General features: G+C 53.3%; 6 protein-coding genes across 7 annotated transcripts; 4 read left to right on the forward strand and 2 right to left on the reverse strand.

Moving 5' to 3' along the window:
- Positions 1-102: 102 nt before the first annotated feature.
- Positions 103-474, forward strand: IUM83_09496 (uncharacterized protein; the record flags this gene model as incomplete). Its single annotated transcript, XM_067933939.1, has 1 exon — positions 103-474. One exon carries the CDS (start codon positions 103-105, stop codon positions 472-474), a length of 372 nt encoding a protein of 123 aa, XP_067796912.1.
- Positions 475-1,401: 927 nt separating this feature from the next.
- On the forward strand, positions 1,402-1,980 carry IUM83_09497 (uncharacterized protein; the record flags this gene model as incomplete). The annotated part of the gene is made up of 1 exon (XM_067933940.1): positions 1,402-1,980. The coding sequence occupies one exon, from the start codon at positions 1,402-1,404 to the stop codon at positions 1,978-1,980; it is 579 nt and encodes a 192-aa protein (XP_067796913.1).
- Positions 1,981-2,427: 447 nt separating this feature from the next.
- IUM83_09498 (Tetratricopeptide repeat-containing domain) lies at positions 2,428-4,186 on the forward strand (the record flags this gene model as incomplete). Its single annotated transcript, XM_067933941.1, has 4 exons — positions 2,428-3,327; positions 3,399-3,477; positions 3,545-3,777; positions 3,848-4,186. The coding sequence occupies 4 exons, from the start codon at positions 2,428-2,430 to the stop codon at positions 4,184-4,186; spliced, it is 1,551 nt and encodes a 516-aa protein (XP_067796919.1).
- Positions 4,187-4,265: 79 nt separating this feature from the next.
- On the reverse strand, positions 4,266-5,084 carry IUM83_09499 (Epsin-like protein; the record flags this gene model as incomplete). Its single annotated transcript, XM_067933942.1, has 2 exons — positions 4,266-4,727; positions 4,797-5,084. 2 exons carry the CDS (start codon positions 5,082-5,084, stop codon positions 4,266-4,268), a joined length of 750 nt encoding a protein of 249 aa, XP_067796971.1.
- A 181-nt stretch (positions 5,085-5,265) lies between these two features.
- IUM83_09500 (Nucleolar protein 6) lies at positions 5,266-8,658 on the reverse strand (the record flags this gene model as incomplete). 2 transcript variants are annotated; one of them, XM_067933944.1, is made up of 1 exon in its annotated part: positions 5,266-8,658. In XM_067933944.1, one exon carries the CDS (start codon positions 8,656-8,658, stop codon positions 5,266-5,268), a length of 3,393 nt encoding a protein of 1,130 aa, XP_067797036.1. The 2 variants fall into 2 exon arrangements, with proteins under 2 accessions (XP_067797036.1, XP_067797037.1); XM_067933943.1 differs by having other exon boundaries at positions 5,266-6,162.
- Positions 8,659-13,995: 5,337 nt separating this feature from the next.
- Positions 13,996-21,177, forward strand: IUM83_09501 (Flavoprotein YCP4; the record flags this gene model as incomplete). The annotated part of the gene is made up of 2 exons (XM_067933945.1): positions 13,996-15,387; positions 20,221-21,177. The coding sequence occupies 2 exons, from the start codon at positions 13,996-13,998 to the stop codon at positions 21,175-21,177; spliced, it is 2,349 nt and encodes a 782-aa protein (XP_067797038.1).

Below are 21,177 nucleotides of genomic sequence, written 5' to 3' on the forward strand. Positions count from 1 at the left end.
TCAAGATCCTGTGTGGACACTCTAATTGGTGTGTCATCCGTCACCCTACTATATTACATAGTCAATCAATGAACCATATTTCGGCATAATTGAATTCTTGTCATGGCGGCTCGACGAGTGCTAGCGCTGGCGATAGCGGCGTCCTCGAGGCGCTCGCTGGTCGCGACGAAGGCGCCGACGCCTGCCCTCTACAAATGCGTGGGGCGCTCGATGCAGCTGCGTTTCTCCTCTAGCGGCCCGGACGACGCGGACTTCGTGGCGCTGCACCCGAGCGGCAAGCCGCACATCACCAACACCCCCGCGGCTGCGAGCGAGGACCTTTTGGACGACCTGGACGACGACGACGACGTGGAGGACATGGTGGCAATCGGACCATCCGGTGTGGAGTACGGAGGCCCGACGCGCGGCGGCAAGCTGAAGGAGCCCACGCGCTTCGGCGACTGGGAGCGCAAGGGCCGCTGCTCCGACTTCTGACTCGGAAGTTCTGAGGTGGCCGAGGCTACTCGGTCGTGGATGTTCTGAACGAGATAACAACGCGCATCTTTGGATGAAGTATCATATTAAGCTAAGGCTGTCTTCGCGTGCGATAGTTTGAGCCATTTTTTCCAATGGTTCAAGTACCTGCACGCAGACCTGACTTCGTTCCTGTTTCTGCCAGCGACGAGCTGAGGTTGCGCAGAGCAAGCAGAAGGTGTGGCCTTCCTGTCGCGCAGGCGCTGGCGGGCGTAGTATGGAGCGGTCGAGCAAGGCGCCGCACTCGACAGGCTGGCGCTGTGAGCCGCTGAATGTAGGCGTGCAAACCCAAATTATAACTGAAGGAGGGTAAATTATGATTATTCAGGGGACTTTGATAATGACGTCGGCGCGTCGACGGTACCCTGTACCGATTATATCAGCTGCCCTCGCTTGACTGGATGCACCCGCGCAAAACGATATGTCAACCCATTCGTGGTCAGCACATTGTTTCGTGCCGCACAGACCCCACAGCCACCAAACCCCTGCAATCGCCTGTTCCATACATTCTCTCCTTTCTTCCTCCTGTGTACACGCGATTTGAGCACGGCGACCTCCTCGCATCCCGCTCTTCCAGGCCTCAGCTGCTCAGGCCGCACGTCCCTCGAGAACGCATAGCCCCTCACTTTGGATCCAGGTTAGGTTCCGCGCCAGATGGTAGTCACGCGAATAATCCTTCGCGAGCTCCGCCGCACACTCGGCGCGGTTTTGCGGGCGGCCCGAAGAACGCCGAGCCCGAACCCGCGGGCCGTTTCTCTGCGAACAAGCGTCACCGCAGTATCCTGCCGAGCCCGACCAGTGGTCGGCCACTCTCGAAAAAGGCTGCAGAACTCAGGAGGAGGAGAAGCATCAAGAAGAAGAAGAAGAAGAAGGAGGAGAAGAAGAACGATGGAGAAGGTGCAAGTGTACATGGACAAGTGGGCCAAGGACCTGGAGAAGTTCCCGGTGCTGCAGGCGGCGCAGGACGCCACGGGCGTGGAGAAGCTGTACCTGGTGGCGGGCGGCGCGGCGCTGCTGCTGCTGCTGCTGCTCGTGGGCTTCGGCGCCGGGCTCATCTGCAACCTGGTGGGCTTCGCGTACCCGGCCTACGCGTCGTTCAAGGCCATCGAGACGGACGACAAGAAGGACGACGTGCAGTGGCTCACGTACTGGGTCGTGTACGCCTGCTTCAACATCGTCGAGATCTTCGCCGACTTCCTGCTGTACTGGATCCCCTTCTACTACGCCTTCAAGCTGGGCTTCCTGCTCTGGCTGTTCATGCCCTCCACGCTGGGCGCGTCCTTCCTGTACATGCACTTCCTGGCGCCCTTCCTCAAGTCGCAGGAGTCGCGCATCGACCGCGCCATGAAGGAGGCCGTCAACAGCAGCGGCGCCGTCATCGCGGACATCAGCAACGTGGCCAAGGACATCGGCAAGGACGTCAGCAAGGCCGTCGCCAGCAAGATCGTCGACAACGCCGCCCAGTAGGTAGAGCGAGCGACAGAGGCCCGCTGCGGCGGGTCGACCGGCCCCCCTTCCCACCTTCTTCCTGCCTGCCTTCCTGCCTGCCTCCCTCCTCTCCTCCGCCTTCTTTTCGAAGCGGAGACGGAGAGGAGGGAGGGAGGGATGGTTGGTAACGGCGGGAAGGATAGGACGCGCTGCTTCCGTTGCTGCCGCTGTAGCTGCTGCCACCCGCCGCACCACTCTTGTTTTAAGTTAGCTGGCTGTGTTTGCTTCGATGAATACCAAGTGGTTGCCTATTGCTTCGTCTTGTGGTGCTGCTCGTGCTTGCCAAGGACTCGTTAGTGCAACAGCAGCAGCAGCTTCTGCGCTGACGTTGAAGCTGACCAGATGGGAGGCAGGCAGTGTCTGCGCTGACGTGGCTCCACTCCCAGACGGGCGCGTCTCTTGCAGGCAGACTTTGTGGTGGCGGCCATGAGCAGCGCGTCGTACGCGGCCTGGGCCCAGTTCGACGTGGAGAAGGAGCTGGAGCGCGTGGACCAGGCGGAGCAGCGCGAGCAGCAGCACAAGCAGCAGCTGCGGCAGGAGCGCGCCAAGCAGAGCGTCGAGAGCTCGGCCACGCAGGCGGCGCAGCAGTCGGCGGACATCCTGGCGGCCCAGGCGGCGGTGGCGGCGCTGAAGGCCAAGAAGCGCGTGCGCAGGGGCAGAGCTGCTGCAGCTGAGGAGGAGGAGGAGAGCAGCGGGGCTGAGGCGGATGGAGGAGCTCAGAAGGCGGCCAAGCTGCAGGCGCAGGCGGCGCTCTTCGCCCGCAAGCACGAGCTGCTGCAGCAGGTCATGGAGAGCAGACGCCTCGGGCAGGAGCTGCTGAGTGCGGAGCAGAAGAACTGCGCGGAGGCGCAGAAGGCATTCGAGACGGCGCTGGATGCCGTGAAGAGGCTGGAAGAGCTGGCCCCGGAGCTGCTGAAGGCGGAGGAGGAGCAGGCCAAGCTGCTCGGCACGGAGCCTGCTGCGACGTCGAACCAGCAGCAGGAGAAGAGCAGCAGTGGGTGTGGCCACTCGGGCGAGAAGGAGCATTCGTGCGGCGATGGCTGCAGCCATGGGGACAAGAGGGCGGGAGCGACGAGGAAGCCTGAAGCGCTGCCGAAGGCGAACGACCTGATGGCCATCATTAGGATGTTCTACAAGGATACTTACATGGGGATCGGGATCTGCGGCCTCGAGAGAGGACGACTGGCGGCGGCTACCGAGGCGTTCAAGGAAGTGCTGCTGCGAGATGAAATGCACTTGTCGGCGTGGCTTCGAAGGGGTGAAGCGTTCGAGCGCATGGACGCTCCGCTGCTGGCGATGCTGCACTACAGTCGGATCACCAACTTGGTACGTCGAGCAGTGTAGTGATTGGAGATCGATTTCCTGATTTTATGACACTTGGCTCACTATTTGGTCAGGATGCTGCTCATGAGAAGGGGAAAGAGTCTCTTGATCGAGTGAAGGCAAAGCTGTTGGCCAGTGGCGACGCTTGCAACGGTACGGGGAATGGCGTGTGTGGCGTGACAATGTCCAGAAGCTGACAGTTTTGTTTCATATCGAACAGACAAGGATACGGTTCAGCGTGAAGTATCTGAGTGTACCAATGGTAGGGCGTTCAAAGAAGTTCTTGAACGCATCCAATGGATGTTCGAAGAGGCCAACGTGATAGCTGTGGAGAGTTTTTTCGACTACTCGACCACAAAATACCAAGTTGTGGTGGGCTGCCTCGAAGTACTGCGTGCGCGACCAGAATTCAGCACCACAAACGAGGAGGTAGTGTCTGCAGCCCTGAGTGAGGTGAGTCTACCCACTCGCATGAAAAGATATCGTTGTATATGAATCTAACTCGGTTCACTCTTTCCTCTAGCTCGAGATCTCGTGCCACTTGAATATTGCAAGCGGTTGTCTCGAGATGCAGCGCAACTATTCAAAGGCAATCAACCACTGCGAGCAAGCACTTCATCTTGACCGTAGCCGTGCGATCATCCACTTCCGCATGGGACAGATCTATCACGCTCTACACAGCTACGAGAAGGCTCTCGGATACTTTGAAGCAGCAAAGGCTCTTGTTCCTACTGCCGTGTCTGAACAGACTGAGGAACAACAGAAGCGCATGCTTACTGCGATTGCCAAGGAAAGCGACAAGTGCGAATTTGATCGGAACCAGTACGATGTGGGATATCTCCGATCTCTGGCTACCAAGTAGATAAGCGTTTCCAACTGAAAAAATACCAAACGTAAAGATTATCTCGTTTTTTGAGGCGCAGTACTGATACCCATAGATGTTACCTCTCCTCATCGTTGTCTTCTGAATCCGACGGCGGGTGTGTGATAATCCTCGATCCGATGTCGTCGTTACCCCTCCCGTCGAAATTCGGCATGCTGGTGTACGCAGGCGGCCGCGATTCATCGTGGAATGACATTCCAGCGCGCGTTGGGCTATCCGCTCTCGCTACCGGATACGCGCTACGCAGACCCCGTGACGATAAATCTTGGTGTAGTTTCTGCGCTTTCTGGCGCGCTTGCAGCAGAACGTCGTCGTCTTCCAGCAGAGTATTGATCTCCGCCGCAGTCTTGCGAACACCCGCACCAACGTCGAGGTTTTGGCTGAACTCATACTGCTCGAACTCGTACTTGTTGTACTCTGCGGCTAGTTCGATGAGAAACGAGGCACGCGCTGGCGACCGAGTGTCCTTCAGAACTTCCTGGGAGCCGTTGATGAGCAGGTATTGCAGCAGGTTCAGCGCCTTATCAACAACACGATGAAAAGGTCTGAGTGTCGACTCGGTTAAGCAATGTCATCTGCGAGACGTCACCTTTTTCATCAGCGCAGGGTTCTGCTGGTGGTCGATGAGGATCTCCCAGATCCGTGCTTGGATGCAGGGGCAGTCTACCACGTTGTTCGTACGCGACGCCAACTCGTTCATGACGGAAGTCGGAATGCCCGTCGCGTGGCGGTTCTTCGACATCAAAGACGCCAGTACGTCCTCTTCGGTCGGTAGGTGTTCATCCAGCAGAATCTCCGCTGGCGTCTTTGGCTCGCCATTCAGCGCCGACTTGACGATGTCCACGACTTCATCAAACGCAGCTCGCAACCGGTCCATTTGGCTCTCTCTTGCTCGACGTTTTCAAGAGTGAAAAATATTTTACACTATAAATGGTTCGCTAGTCTGACCCTCCCTGTGAAGCAGGAATCGTTTTATCCCGCGACAATTTGAGAAATAGCAACCGCACAGTGAAGAATCAAAAATGCATCTAAATTGTTTGGCTGTGAACAGCATAGACCTATGAGCTTTCGAACGGCTGCAGCGCGACACCCACGACCATGCCGTGGCTGATGCTCTGCATGTCTGACAGGATCTCAAAAATGTTCGGGACGGCGTAGCTGCGGGTCGAGTCGTCGTCTTCAGCAGCGTCGACGTTGGGGAGAGGGATCTGGTAGCTGGACGTGATGGCGCGGAACTTGGCAGGCAAGAAGGCCTGCGGCTTCCACGTGATCAGGATCTCGGTTGTGTCGACGCCGTTGACGAAGAAGAAGGCGAGGTGGCCGAACGACCGCTGCAGGTCTTCAAGTAGTTCGTGCACGGGGTCGAAGCCAATCATGACGGGGACCGTGGTCAAATCCATGTTCTTGTAGACTGGGGCGACGAACGGGTGCTTCTTGTCGCCTTCGACACGGATGCGTTTAGTCGGAAGGTTCTCGGTAGCAAGCTGAAGCATGGCGTCAAACTCCATCCTCGACGAAGAGAAGGCGACCTTCCAACCTGAGGACGACGCGCCAGAAGCCAGCCAGGAAACCAGCACGCCGTATGAAGCCTGAGCCAGAGAAGTCAACCGCTGCACCACGACCTTGTCCGGCGTGAACCGCGTCCAGCTTGACAAGCAGTCCATGTCCTCGTAATCAGTGGCAATGAACATTGCCGGGTGGGTGGCCGGGCTCGTGCTAGCCGCTTCAAACCGCTTCAGGATCTCGCGACGCTTGTCGTCGTCCAAAGAACTGTTCAGGTCCACAATGAACGGAACGTTTTGCCAGTCAAAGCTTGCGATGCGGTTAAGGAACCGCAGGAAACTGGACAGAACCGAACGAGGAGTAGACGTGGATGCCGTGGTGAGGAACACGTCGGCTACGAGAAGTTCCACCGCCTCAACAGGCAACACATTGCTCAATGCCTTGTCAGCCAGCCATCTCTGCACAAGTCGAACGGTAGGGCCGAACGACGTGTTCTTAGTGTGCAGTGCGTGAACCGTGCTCGCGTGCTTTGGCAGATAGTCAGCCTCACGCTTAGCTATCACATATTCAGGCGAGTGCACAATTGCAAGCTTCTTCACTCCAGCAGCACCAGTCACGACGCTCAGCTCCTTTTCACTACGAATCATCAGACGGAAGATGTACCCGCTCACGAACACATCGACGCAATCCTTAGCCACCTCGCACCGGATATTGAGGCGCGACTGCAGCTCGTGGCCAATGTGCACGTAAAAGCCGGTCTTGGCGTGCATCAAAGCCTTCTTCTCGTTCGGCCAGGCCGACGAGCGCTCAAACTTCAGGTGCAACACCAGGGGTTCCAGCACGGTGTTCACATGAGCCATCGGCGCAGCATCCATCTTTTCACCCTTGGAGTACGCCAACGGATGCGGCTGAACCGGGAACAGGCTTGTGTAGCGGAATGCAGGGTGTACCGGAAGCACATCGGAGACCTTCAAAGGCAGCGAGTCCAAGTCGCGCAGGGTCTTCGCGAAGTTGTTGAAAATAACCCACAGCTTGGAAACCGAGTTCATCGTCGACTCGAAGGAGGCATTAGACCCCTTCAACTTCTTCAATGCCGGCTCCTCGACGTCCAGCGCCGAGTACAGCGCTGCGTTGGAAGTCTTGATTTGGGACGAGGTAAGTTGAGGGCAGTGGGCCGGCACGATGAAATTCACAATCGCATCCAGCACACGGTGGCGGTTCTCCGGGCTGATACCGTCCCAAACCACAGCTTCAATGATGGCACCGTCCTTGAAGCGACGCAGCTCCGACTTGCCGCGCCAGAACTGACGGAACTGAGAGCTCGCCACGTTGTCGTCTGCAGACGGACCCTTGTCGACGATTCGAGACGCGTTGTCCGAGTTAATGCGCAGTCCAACCGCCACCTTGCGCAGCTGCGGGGGCGAGCTGTCGTGCATACTCCATTCAACGCCGTCCTCGACAATAGGTCGCACCAGGGTGACACGATCCGTCAACGCCGTCGAGAGCACCGACTCGATCTTGTGCAGCCAGAAGCGCTCCAGACCCATGTCATTGATCGCGCGCTTCTCCTCCAGAGTGTAGGTATCCTCATCGGCGTCGTCCACCGGAGCAGGGGCGGGGAACCAGTAGTACTGGTCATACCGCGTCCAGAACTCGTTCTTCTTGATAAACAGCGAGCGGAAGTCATCCATGGTGCAATGCTGAACGAGCTTGACCGACTCCACCGCGGCGTTCTGGAGCTCCTTCCACGCACTTCGCGACACGCGCCCAAACAAGTTCAGGCGGCCGGACGAGTCCAAGAACACGAGCTGGAACGACTTGCGGAAGGTCTGCATGCCCTCCGTCGTGAGCACGACAGCGCCCTCCGCGGGGGGGAACTGCAGCGGCTCGTTCTCCACGTCGTGCACGGCGATGAACTGCACCAGCACCTTGAACATCTGGTCGGACGGGGTCTGCGCGCCGATGCGCTTCTTCTGGAACAAGTACAGCAGCAGCATGGACACGAGGAAGTCGTTGACCGAGTCCATGGCCTTGTGGAATCCACGCTGCGTGATCCAGACCTTGGCGAGGATGCAGGCCTCCGCGAGCTGCGGGGCCTCCTTGCTCGCCGCGTGCAGCTCGCGCGTGTGCTGGCGCACCATCATGTCCTCTAGGATGGCGTTGTTGTAGAGCGGTGTGCTGCACGTCTTCATCTCGTCCTCAGTCATGTTGGGCTCGTGCTTGACGTTGCTCCTGGACGGGGCCAGCTTGGCCAGCTTGAACAGCTCGGGCGTGACCACGGGGATGACGCGCACGCAGACCTTGAGGCCCTTGGCGCCGTGCTCGGCCAGGAACTGCGGGTTCACCTTGAGCAGCGCCACGGGCTTGTCCACGTCTCCGTGCCAGGCCTGCAGCGTCACGTCCTGGACCAGCTCTGCATGACTCTGCAGCTCCGCGGCCAGCACGCCCAGGTACAGGTTGCGCTTGTCCTGGTAGCGGTAGTTGCCGAAGTCCTTGGGCAGGAAGCAGGCCGCGGGCATCTCCACCGCCAGGTCCACGGTCACGACCCCGTAGCGCGCGCTCCTGCGCGAGGCGTAGGCCATGCTCTGCAGGATGTAGCTGCCCACGACGTCCAGGCGCGCCGGCCGCTGGAAGGGCAGCACGATCTCCTTGCGCTTCACGTGGCTGCGTATGCGCAGGCCACGGGCCTGCAGCGCGTCCTGCGTGACCTGCTGCGTCTGCAGAGCCTGCAGCGCCTCCTTCACGCGGAACAGCAGCGCCTGCAGCGCCGCCGCCGCCTTGGCGCTTGGCTTGCGGCCCGCGGCGGCCAGCAGCTCGTCCGTCTGCAGGCGGAAGAAGGACGCGCGGTACGACGTGGCCGGGTCCGCCGCGCGCAGGTGGCGCAGCTCGCTCGCGCTGGGCAGCGCGTACTTGGACAGCGCCTGGCGCAGCTCCGAGGACGTCGCCATGGCACTTGCAGGTAGTTGCCTATTGACTGGAGCGCGCCGGCCTGTGGATAATAACGGCACTAAGACGAGGTGAGGTGTCACTCAAGTGAATGTTGAACTGTCAAAAAATGTCAAGAATGTCGAAAATGTCAAAAAACGAGGACGTGGAACAAACGGCACGAGACAAGGACGTGCTTGATGGTGTTGGTTTTGCGTGGAATCATAGCGATGCAATGTGAAATGGCATCGTTATTCCAGCTCTCGAGGTGTATGCCAACTTCTTCCAGAGTGGTGGTGGGGGGGGGATACACTCCGACATGCGATCCAAGGGGACATATTTAGGATTCTACGGGCGCGACTTTGAGAAGTTTGACGAGTTCGGGTTGAGTCTTAAGTTGTCGCCTCGAGCATGGAGAGAGCGCGTTGTGCCATTACTCAGTACCTACGCGGAGCTGTATGGTGAAAGAAGATCCCTCACGATTTCGTGATCCGGAGGGGGGGCGTGGGATGAAAATGGTGGGGTGTTCTCGACTTGGGCTCGTTGTAGCTCGCAACTCGCAGTTTACGCCAAGGAAGTACGGATCGAATCCAATTTCGCAGGACAAGTGTTTGAGCATGCCCTCGAGTTTTCTTTTTCTCGCCGGACACACTCATTGGAAAGCGACTGAGGCTGACTTGCAATACTTGGGTCTTGTAAAAGTGGCTCACAACGAGCTACATTTAGTTGCAGAGGCAATTTTAATTACAGGGCTGCTACTTCGACTGCAAGAAGTACCGAGTAAGTGACACATGCTTTTTTAAGCTCTCCTGGGCTTTATCTTATTATAATACATCACTTTATCAGCAACTATCAGCTCCTGCTCGACAACAAGACTAGGTCCTGCTTTGGCTGTACACAGCTTCAGCTTCACACTGTCAGGAACAAGAACGGGTCACCAGGTGATGGTCTGTCAAAAATGAGGGCGAGGAAATCGGCGTGGGATAAAGAGATTCTGACAGCGCGTGCAGGTGCACAAACACCTTAACGAGGATCACCTTGTGTCATTTTCGTTCATGATTCCTTCTGGGGATGAGAGCTGGTCATCGAAGACTGATTAGGGAACGCTGACGTGTCGGAGGAATCGTGCCATGGAAAACGAACTGAAGAAGTTGGGGAACGTTTCTCTGCTCAAATGGGATAATAATATTATCGCGATATTATCGTCCCACCGGCGCTGTAGAAATTCAGGAAGGCGTACAGTAACGCGGATAAGCTGGGATGAAAAGATGTTGCCATCGACTTGGGTCTCCAAGAATTCGGTAATTGCATTAGTCCAAACACTTTTATCCCTGTCCCAGAGAAATCGTGGTGGTGGTGGGAACAACTTGCTCCACAATACGCGACTCGAGATAAGGATGCGCTTATTAATTTCTCAGCTTCGCGTGGAGCCACACCATGACAGTATGGAAGGTGATCATTATTCCAGCTCTTCGGACATGTTCTGTATCGACCGACATCCAGTATTAATGGCAAAGTTCCGGCGGTATTTCTTGTTCCGGCTGAGAAGAATTTAGGTCCAGGTATTGTTTGGAGGAAAAGGCGTGGGCTGGGACTCGTCGTGGCTTCAACTTGCAGTTTATGTATTAATATCGCAAGTGAGAGTCAAGGGAACTTTATCCTTTAGCGAAGCCTACCTTTGGAATAGAACTCAAAGAAGGGTTCTGTGTTTTGCAAGGCTGTTGGCGTTCTTCTCCTTGTCAAGACCGTTGCTATAGTCTAACGAATGATGGAATACCGGCAGAGTGTACAAATACGAAGTGCTATTTTAATAAAGCAGTCTACCCTACATGGAGAAGGTGACTTTGACCAAATTGACAAGAAATTATGTATGCTAAACTGAGGTAAGACAATATGACAAAAAAACTAGATAGATATGGTTGAGGTACTACCATGTAAGTGATGAAAGAACTCAGATATACTTAAGTATACGCAGCTGAATGGCTGTGCAGTGCGCCCCAAATAATCAAATCCGGGCCCCTTGATAAGCAATCGTCATTAACTTAGCAATACTGTAACAATATCCGTAGCAAGCGGGATGACCGTCCACCAGGGAGGCACTGGACTCCGTAGTTCTCAAATAACTTGTGAAAACTAACGGATCTCATCCAGATACTACAGCATGGATAGCTTGACATACTTTATCTACCTTAGCTCAAGTAAAAGAGCGATTCATTCAACCGCCATTTGATTCCTATCCAAAAGACCCAATTTCGTGGACATTCACAACAAGTGCTTGAAGAGGGTGCATCCGAATTGGCAGTGAAGCTGGATCGTGCGAGTAACTGCACCATTTATCAATGCGACCATATGTGTCAGAGCTCGCAATCGGGTACCCGAACCCGGGTAAAATACCCGACCGGGTATACCCGAACTTCGGGTAGAGTGCATGCTAGGGTGGGTGCGGGTATACGCGAGTCTATCTACTCCAATAATGTTGCATAGAGTTTAACCGTTTGCCTACCTTTATTATAGATATTGCGCGCTTCTCCTTGTCATTTTCATCCCCACGCTTGTACAAGACGTTGAGAGAGTATTAGTACTTCCAGTGCTCCATCAACTCGTGCGCTGCCGGACGAGCACCCCTTCTTCATCACGGCACAGCTGCTGGACGAGGTGAACATTGTGTCCGTGACCACCGTGGCGCTGCGCCACAAAGGACGCCCCTAGCAACGCCAACAACGTTAATCGCCCCAACTCAGGCATCGGCATCGCCTAAACCCAGACACCATGAGAGCGAGAAGGCTGCAGGCTCCCGGGGGTATCCAGGCATCGGAGGGCGACGAGGAGGCTATCGCCAACGCTGCAAGGCTGCCTAACCTTCGCCGTATGTTAGATCCGATGGACTTGATGCTGGAGCTCAATACAGTACTCTAGTATCATCCAGCCAGCATCCTGAAAACTCATATTTACTCGGCGAGACGACAGTAACACGAAGGCGCTGTGTTGGGCACAATTTCGTCACATACATGAAAACAAGAAGACGACAAAAACAACCTCGATCTATCGCAGGGGTGGAACGCAACATGAACCAGAATATCCGAAGCTTGCGATTGTGGCAAGGGCGGTACTGTGCATCCCGGCGTCAAGCACGGTATCGGAAAGCAATTTCCCCACTGCGGGAAACGTAATGTGTAAATCGCGGAGTTCCCTCGAGCCATAATACTAGATGATATTCTCGTAATGAGATCTAATAGCGATCACATCGACTGAGAGTAGGTCTATTTTAAAGATTATCTCACAATACATTGCACACTTTGCTTTGAATGGCTTTGTATGTAGTATATAATGGGCCGGGTAACTCCTGGTACCCGGACTTCGCTGTCCTGTGGGTGTGGGTACCCGAGTTGAACCAGGAGGTGTGATCGGGCGAAGCGGATAACCCGAAAATCGCCATTTGCGAACTCTGGTATGTGTGCTTGACACGAATGCCCAGATGTGAATGTGCTTACGAGACGCGTGTAGACTTATCGTGAGAGAGTATCAGTTGGCATAGCCATTAGGCTGTACCGTGCTGGTAAGTTGTGTAGTCGACACTGCCAGTTGCAAAAGCGCCTCGTATTAATACTTCATGTGCGACGGATTTATTCAGTCGAATCTCAACTCGACGGCACCCTCATGTGATTGTCGAATTTCAACTTCGTCAAGCAACTACATGGTTCTGCCTCTCTGCGAAGCCCTGGGGCCCAACAGAGCCTGCTCGATTGTTTTATTGCTATGCCACACGTACATCTGCACACGTGGCTGGAGCAGGATAGTTTGAACGCCAACAAGAGATCGCTTCCTCGCTGGATAGGCTAGCCAGGACAGCTTACTTGTACAGTCGTTAACGACTTTAGACTGTGTCTTACCGAATTCCAAGCGGCCTTCAACGTAGATCCGGTCGCACGATTTCAAATTGCAGGATTACTCAGTATTAATCTAGCGCCGTACATAAGTAAGTACTGTAGTACACTACACTGATTAGCACTTCGAAAAACTACTAATTACAGTATGTCCATCTGAATCCTTCTGCTATATGAAAGGAGGAACATGGTGCAATTAGGTAGCATGCCTTGAATCAAACGTGTATAGTGTACATGTATTGGCCAAGTTCGATGCAGGCTGTAGATACCGCTGTCGAAGTATAGTAAAAGTGATTAATGTGCTTCGGGAATACACTGTATTTACATGTACTATTTTATGTGTACATGTATTTTGGTTGTTTGCGCAGTGCAGATCGTGTTAACACGATGCCACGAAAACAAAAACGACGCTTCGCACACCTTGTGTGATGGGGCCGTCTTAGGCTGAAGAATGTCATTTGGGGGCGCGCGCGAAACGAATCCTACTTTACACCTTATTGCAATGAAGTTATAGGCCACGAACACGCATTTCCTGGCCGTATTTACCTGCTACAACCTAGGCGAGCCATTCCAAGAGTGCTAATTTTTAGACTTGAACTTTTCGTCACAGACATGGCTTACTCCGTCCGCCATCTGGTTCGCCGTAATCCTGAACTTTCAACTTCAAGTTCAAGTACAATTCAAGAGGAACATAGCCAGCTGGAGGCTACAGGCTGTAGCCTACAACACATACTATAATAAGAGGTCCTCCGCTGAGGTACATGTACTGTAAAGTATCACGTGTGTATACATGTACTAAGTACAGCATTCAGTACTTCCTGTGCATGCACTCTAGTACCAGGTATCGCATGTACTCTTGCGAAGCAGTCCTAACATCCTATCCCACTGTGGATCCTAATTGGTGGTGAGGGGTTATGGTAACCAGTCCATCAATATGGACGAAGTGCAACCGTCTCGAAGCAGCCAAGCTATTGTACAGTACCATCGCATATTGCACAGACACTTCGTTTCAGTCACCATCATCGTAGGAAGTTCCCTTAATCCCTCGCACTGGACGACGAATCCGACTGATCGAGAAGCTCAGTTTTCTTTTTGCCGTTTAGGTCTCAAATGGCTCGGTCAAGGGCAATAGTTCTTGTTCTTTTGGTTCTTGTCTGCAGTTTCGCCAGCGTGTTAGCTTCCGACTGGACATTCTGGAATGACGACGATGATACCCCCACCGCTGCTACGACAGAAAAGGCTTCCAGAGCTACGTCGATACCCTCGACAACCGCCCCAGTGGAGACAACTGCATCCACTGACGACGCGGCTGAAGCAGATACGTCGGGATCATTTATCGATGCTCCACCCCTCCCAGCGAATTTCACGGTCCTTAAGGTAACTGAAGCCAAGAGTACGACCACCTCTACGTACCGGAACTGGGTGGGTCCACGCCCCATCGCCCCAGACGCTGCTTGCTACCGAGAGTCTCATATCATGGACACCTGCCCAGACAACTTTGACCGCCACGAGGGCACCAACACTTGCTGGGCGAAGTGCCCGATCGACTACCCAGTGGAGTGCGGTATGGAATGTATTCGCCAGAACGACGACTGCGCGATGGAGGTTCTCAACAAGGTCGGTGCTATTGGTAACACAGTGTTGGCTATTGCTACGTTTGGCGCGTTTCAGAAGCTGTGGCACGTGGCGGAAAACGTGCGCTTCGCGTTTGACTGTGCGAATATCATGATCGGTACCATGAGATCCATCATTCGTTACGTCCGTAATATCAAGACCACCGACCCGACGGCTTCTACGGACAAGATTTTGAACATCCTGTATCAGTCTCACAACGTGGTCACGGACTTGCCAATGGCCATCATGCTGTGCACGCGCCACAACCCGCCTCGATCGCTGGACGTCTCGGGCCGAGTGCTTTCGACCATGAACTGGATTCTGTTGAACGCCATAGGCTACAAGGAAGACCTCGTGTCGAGTTGGGCTCGGTTCAAGGCTTTCCTGATTGGCGCCAACTTCACGGAAGCCGCCAACTCGATCAACGAAACGGAGATCGGGACGCTGAGCGATGCTTTCAAAACGAATTCGTCCTGCGCCTACGACTTAAGGTCCTTGACCGACCGAACATGGTTGACAGTGAAGCAGCTAAAGGACGACAACCCCGGCATCTCGGAGGATAACCTGCGCTTGAAGATGCAGAAGACTGAGCTGGTGACATCTGACATTTCCCTAGTGACGAACAACTGCATGGAGCAGTTCATTGCCGAATCTGACGAAGCAACAGCCTACAAGACGCGTGACACCATTCGCAAGGCTTTCAGCGGCATGATTAACGACCTTGTGTCAACAGGGAAAAGCAGGAACGGCAGTGACGAGGACGCCAAGAACTTCATGTACCAAGCAGTTGGGAAGACTATGATCTCGATCGCGGTCACGGGCTTCGACATGATCGGCCTCATGGGTCTGATTGTCACTTACCTCCAGAGGATCTGTGGCCCGACGAACTTCATCGGAGAGATCGACGACGGCACCCACCCCGACACCCTGGGACTCAATATGATCCAGAAGGCCTTCAAGAACAGCACCATGTCCTGGACGAGGAAAGGAGACGGCCAAGTCCTCATCAACTTTACCAGCACCGACACAAAGAACGTCACCGTGAACATCATGTCTGGAGGTAACAAGATTGACGAGGTGGACGTTGCTGCCGGTGGGAAAGCCACTTGGAATTCGACCGTGAAGAAGCTGGGTGGCAAAACGCTCTATATGGACCGCTGGCGGCCGGGTTTCTTGGGCCTTCCAGGTACAGGAGGCGGTTCATTGCTGTTATGGGTGCCTCAAGCGGCTGAAGGCGGCCACTTGGATCTTGAGGTAAAACTGAACGTGAGCTAGATGTTTCGCGTGACGCGCCAGGTTAGAAATAGTTGAAGTTAGGTAAAGTAGTATCTGAACGATGCAACCGCATTTAAAAGTAAAGTATAACAAGTTTTGAAATAGTACATACGTGTAGCCATGACGCGGGCGAGATCCTTGTCTGCTATACCCGCCATACCATAGCCCTGGTCTGCTGAGAACAAACTAACAGAAGCATTTCTTCCCAGTCACAGTGGGAGTGAGGGATCAATTATCGTGGGCTCAACAGCGTCCGTTTACCAAAATAGCACCCCAAAGGCCAACTAAAGTACGTTTGAGGCTCAATAACAACTAGCGATCGCCCAGCCATTCCAAGAACAACATTATTGCGCTCTCCTTGGGAGAGGAAGGCACCTCCGTGAACACCTGCAGGTCACTGGTATTTTCGGTCGCAACGGAACGAAGCAGCTATCCACGCCCTTACCACCGATGGCCTGTTTGTTGAGTCAAACAGGACAAGTTTCAAGATCTAAAGGCAGAACCGGTCAGCAGAGTCCACCCGATCCCACCAGCAGAATTACATGGAGGTCTGTACACGTACAGTGCCAACACGCACCGTCTCAGCCAGACTACAGCATGTCGCGTCCCGGCGGTGCTGTCACAGCAGTGCTGTGGCGGTACAGGTAGGCTCCTTCCTCGTCGTTTGACGTCGTCGTCCCCTCGTAGAACTCAATGGCCGCCTTGGAGTCCAAGTTGGACGATCGTGGTGCGCGGCGTGGTGTACTCTATCTCTCTATCCTGGGTGATTTGAGCGCGCGCGATGCGCTCGTTGCACAGCGTCCACCAGATCTCGCTTCGTGGAGACGCTTGACAGCTCGACGACCGTGCGAGGCCAAAAACGAGTTTCAGATCTGTGTCTTGCCGAATTCACTTGGAACTTCAACTACGATCTTAGATGTTCTGTCCATGTATGTACACATACATCGTACATGTACACTTGTCGGCGAAAAGCTGGATGAATTCCCTGGGTGAAGGGGCAACCGCACGAATGTCGGTTGGTGAGCTACCATACTAACACAACCTGTTCTGTGCATACTGTAGCTCTACGTACGTTGTTTGGACCTGTCCATCGTACTGGTACGGAAACCTACGGCAAAAACTGTTCTCAGAGGTCGACGATCTTCCTTTATCTTCCATTGAATAAATAGTTCACGTCACTCAGTCAGCTGATCGGAAGTCGGAAAAAATGAAGTCTGAGCGGATTTGGACTAGACTGGGGAGCCATGATTTATGCTCAATTATGTCATGCTGTGGTCCATGACGTGACACAATTTGTGCATACATCTAGCCGAAGCTCGGTTCGGTGCGATTATGTTTATCGTACGTTTACTCAAGATCCGTCTTCTTGCAAGCACTGTAATTTTCTCTTGTCAAAGCCGGTTGGGCACACTGCATTCGCCCTTGAACCTGGCATCGATCATCTACATGGTCCATGATCCGGCAGTAATTTGTAGGTTGGAGAACGAGTACAAATTATGGCGATGAGGTACTACAGTACATTAAACGAGCACAATAGGGATGCCGATAAACTCACAAATCCGTTTTTTTTTAACCATAACCAATCCATTTACCTAGGCTACATTCATGTGTATGGGTTTTGCTGTCCCCTCGGAAGATGCTTCTCTGAAAAGACCAAAACTACAAGCACATGCTGGCGCGCGTTGCAAAGGGAGTTGTGCTCTAACCATCTACGTTTGTAGATGCGTCATTGTGATTGACATTTGGACCTTTCGCGACGATTTATCCATGCGTGCGTTTGGATATTCTATGGCGAGTCAATTTCAACAGCTTGCATTTGAACGCGGATTGTTGATCCTTTGATGAATATAAGAAAGTACCTTAAGGCCGCTTTCTTCCTCCCTGGGCACTTCCCAACTCGTTTCTTACTGGAAACTGTGTTCACAAACATTGGGTACAGCTGCGCAAGTTGCATGCTCGTCATAACGGCACCACTATACAAACAAGGAAGGCAGTGCCTTTTATTGTGCCTATACTTTTTATCTTTATCGGTCAAGCCAGCGTGTTCACGGTACCTAAAGGCATCGCATACAACTCGGTACGGTGTACATGTAGCCTCATGCCGCTTTTCTGGTGACGCTCAGGCACAAAGCAGTGAACCTTGACTTCTTCCGGTTGGGGTCCTGGCTTAGCTAGTGCTGTAGGCGGTCTCAGCGCAACCGGCGACCTTGCACTTCGCGACTCGCGTTATGAAGATGACTAAAGTAGTAGATATGTCACGTAACATTTAAGGACGACCACAGTGCACGCAGAGATAGATACTGTACTCAGTAACCTCGACTCAAAAGAAAAACAAACATCGTCTCTGACAGTACAAACGGGTCGTTAGCTTACAGTATCTTCCCGAATATATCAGCACACTCAGCATTATGTTGTTACACCAACCTCCTTGCTGGTTTGGATCATTCAGCTTCGGTGTCCGGGTAGGTGATCCAGACCTACATCGGTTGGTTTTCGTGCTCAAATGATGCAGTTGGCGCTTTCAGCAACACTCCGTCGGAACTCAGCAGTGTGGCTTGACGGCCTCTCGATCGGAAATCCGATGCTCACGCTGATACCTTCTCGGAAACAAGATGTCTGGTGCGGGGCACCACGTCACAACTTGTACCTCACAAAGTAATAACTTCCTTCGTTAGAACATATTTTGCGCATTTCATCTTATACAACTCGATCTGTGTAGATTTGCATTCCCAACATTTTGCTGTTGTGCCGCTGTTGCGGATGTGACCCGCACTATGTAATGCTACTGGGAGATGTACGACCAATCCCATGATAGCTTCAACCATCCTCTTCAACTATAAAGTACAGCACAACAGTGCACGTACACACTTATCCCGCCTCGTACTAAGTTCCCAGGTGTGACTTGGAGTCCAATCGCCGTGGGTTATTACGTAAGTACACGGAGTAAAAGCAAATATGTAATGGTCACGAAGGAATGCTTACTTAAGTATAGCATTTTTTTTCTCAAAGCAGATCTAAGCATTAGTGTAAGTTAGTAGCAACACACGAGAACCTATTAATGCATGTGGTTACTCAGAATTACAATGACAACTTACTCACTACACAACAAAAGTGGTTTTATATGTATACTTCTGCTTGCTTGTGTGACGAGATCGATGCTCCTCCGCACTGATTTGGTTGGAGAAGCCCTCGGTCTGCTTTACGATCTGGTTGCGAGGGAGGAGGTGCGGTGTGTGACCGTGTGCGGGGAAGGAGACGATGTTGAAGCACGCAGCTCTGCCTGTCCAATGGCCCCCTGCAGCGCGGACCTAGCTTTCTACTTCGCGAAAAAGAGTTGACAGACGGGATATCATATCCGATAAGCTCGAAGGTAACCGTATCTCGTCGAATTTACACTTGCAGGGTCTAGCGAAGATGGCACGCAAGTTGTTTGCAACTGCTTCGCAAACTCACTCCCGCGTAGTGGCCGGGTCGTCCGGTCAACTGGGGTACAGTACATGAGCTGAAAAAAAGAAGAAGACACACGCCAATTCATACCTTCTCGGAAACAGGGGTGTTTCAAGTAAATCGCAGCACGTGTACGCCTGGAAAAATGTTTTCTGTCCTTGGCACGCTCATAAACGTATCTACAGCCTACTGACCATGTTTGCATTATGGATTTACATTGCTGAATTCACTATGCGATGAAGCTGCGTTGGAGAACCTCCCCAACATCATGATCGAGCAAGCTCCTTCAACATGCACTATACACGTCTTGGTTCTCTTCAAGGATCACACCCACTCGGGTGCAACGTTGATGGAAGGTGTACAATACACTTAGTTAGTTACCTTTATGTTGTTCGTTTACGACATCGAAGCAGTCTGCACCAAATGTTGGCGACCTGCTAATGCTAGTGTTGGCACACCACCCACTCTACCACGTGGCCCGGGTGCTACCAGAAACCGCAGCTGCTCCTCTCAGTAGTTCCTTGCGTCTCCGGTTGTCGTCTTGGTGGCCTATGTCGGGCTAAAATGCCATGGTGTTTGGTCACCTACGTAGTGGATTGACTGGTTCACTTTTCTTTTCACCACCTCCGCTTCAAATGCATACTTACAGTCACTACGCCAACAAACGGATGATCCTGTCAAGGGGAATTCTCATCGTGTTACTTCTGGCAACCAATCTAATAGTCGTCACCTCCGCCTTCAATTGGGCATTCTGGAATGATTACGATAGCTCGCAGTTCGCATCAGGGTCTTCGTTGGCCTCGACGCGTGAAGTACCCACGACTTCTTCCACCACCCAGGCTTCTTCATCGACGTCGAGCTCCACCGCGATCTTTCGGCCTCTGCATCAACTACAACAGGCACGTCGACGGCTGCTCCTACAGCTGCGAATTCATCGGGATCTGCATCTCTAGACGTTATCAACACGACCTCGATCTCCATGAATTACACACTGGCCAAGGCATCCGACGCTGAAAGCACCATTGCATCGACGTACCGCAGCTGGGTGGGCGCTCGCTCCGTGTCAGCCGATTCCACTTGCTACCGCGAGGCCCACATCATGGACGTTTCGAAGAATTTGTGGCAGATAACTAAGGGGGTGAAGACTGCCGTCGACTGTGCAAATTCGATGATCGGTACGGTCAGAACCATCATCCGTTACGTCCGCAATATCAAGACTTCCAACCCCCAAAGCTTCGCAGGACAAAATCTTGGCGCTGTTGTACCAGACTAACAACGTCGTGACCGATTTACCCATCGCCATTTACGCGTGCATGGGCCTCGATGTACGTACAAGTCTCGACGTCTCCGGTCACGTTCGAGTAGATCCTCCTCAACGTCATCGCCTGTGACGACGAGATCGTATCAAGCTGGGAGAAGTTCAAGGTGTTCCTCACAGCAGCGAACTTCACAGAGACCGCCAATGAAATCAACGACACGGAGATTGCAACGCTCAGCGACGCTCTGAAATCCAACTCCACTTGTGGGTTCGACCTGAAGTCATTGGCGGACCGGACATGGATGACCGTGGCTCAGTTCAGAGCGGACAACCCTGACATCACGGAGGACGAGCCCCGCTTGAAAATGGAGGACTCTCAGCTCGTGACGTATGGCATTGGAATCGCGACCAACAACTGCATGGAGCAGGTGATCCAAGAGTCGGATGAAGCAACGGCCTACACCACGCGCGATACCATTCGTAAAGCTTTCAGTGGCATGATCAACGACCTTATCAGCACAGGAAAAAGCGACAACGGTTCGTCAGAGACGGCAAAGGAGTTCACGCATAAGGCGTTCGACAAGGCCTTCACTTCGATCGCCGTTACTGGGTTCGACCTCACGGGTATCTCGGGTTTGCTGGCCGAATATTTGCAAACGATCTGCGACCCGACGCGCTTTATCGGTGAGGTCGATGATGACACAGACGCCGCCACACTGGGGTTAAACACAATTCAAGACGCTTTTAACGACAGTTCGAGCTCGTGGACCAGAATGGGTGACGGCCAAGTTATCATTAATATCAGTAGCTTCGACACGAAAAACGTGACTGTGAACATCATATCCGGCGGTGATAAGATCGATGAGGTTACTGTCGCCGCTGGAGGCACTGCCACATGGGTTTCAAACAACACTGCCCTGGGTGGCAAGACGCTGTATCTCGATCGTTGGCGCCCTGGACTCTTCGGCATTCCTGGTACGAGAGGTGGATCATTGTTGCTTTGGGCGCCAAAGGCATCTCAAGTAGGACATCTAGAGATCCAGGCGAAGCTAAACGTGAGTTAG

Source organism: Phytophthora cinnamomi, assembly GCF_018691715.1.
Source record: "Phytophthora cinnamomi strain GKB4 chromosome Unknown Contig15, whole genome shotgun sequence".
Classification (NCBI taxonomy): Eukaryota; Oomycota; class Peronosporomycetes; order Peronosporales; family Peronosporaceae; genus Phytophthora; species Phytophthora cinnamomi.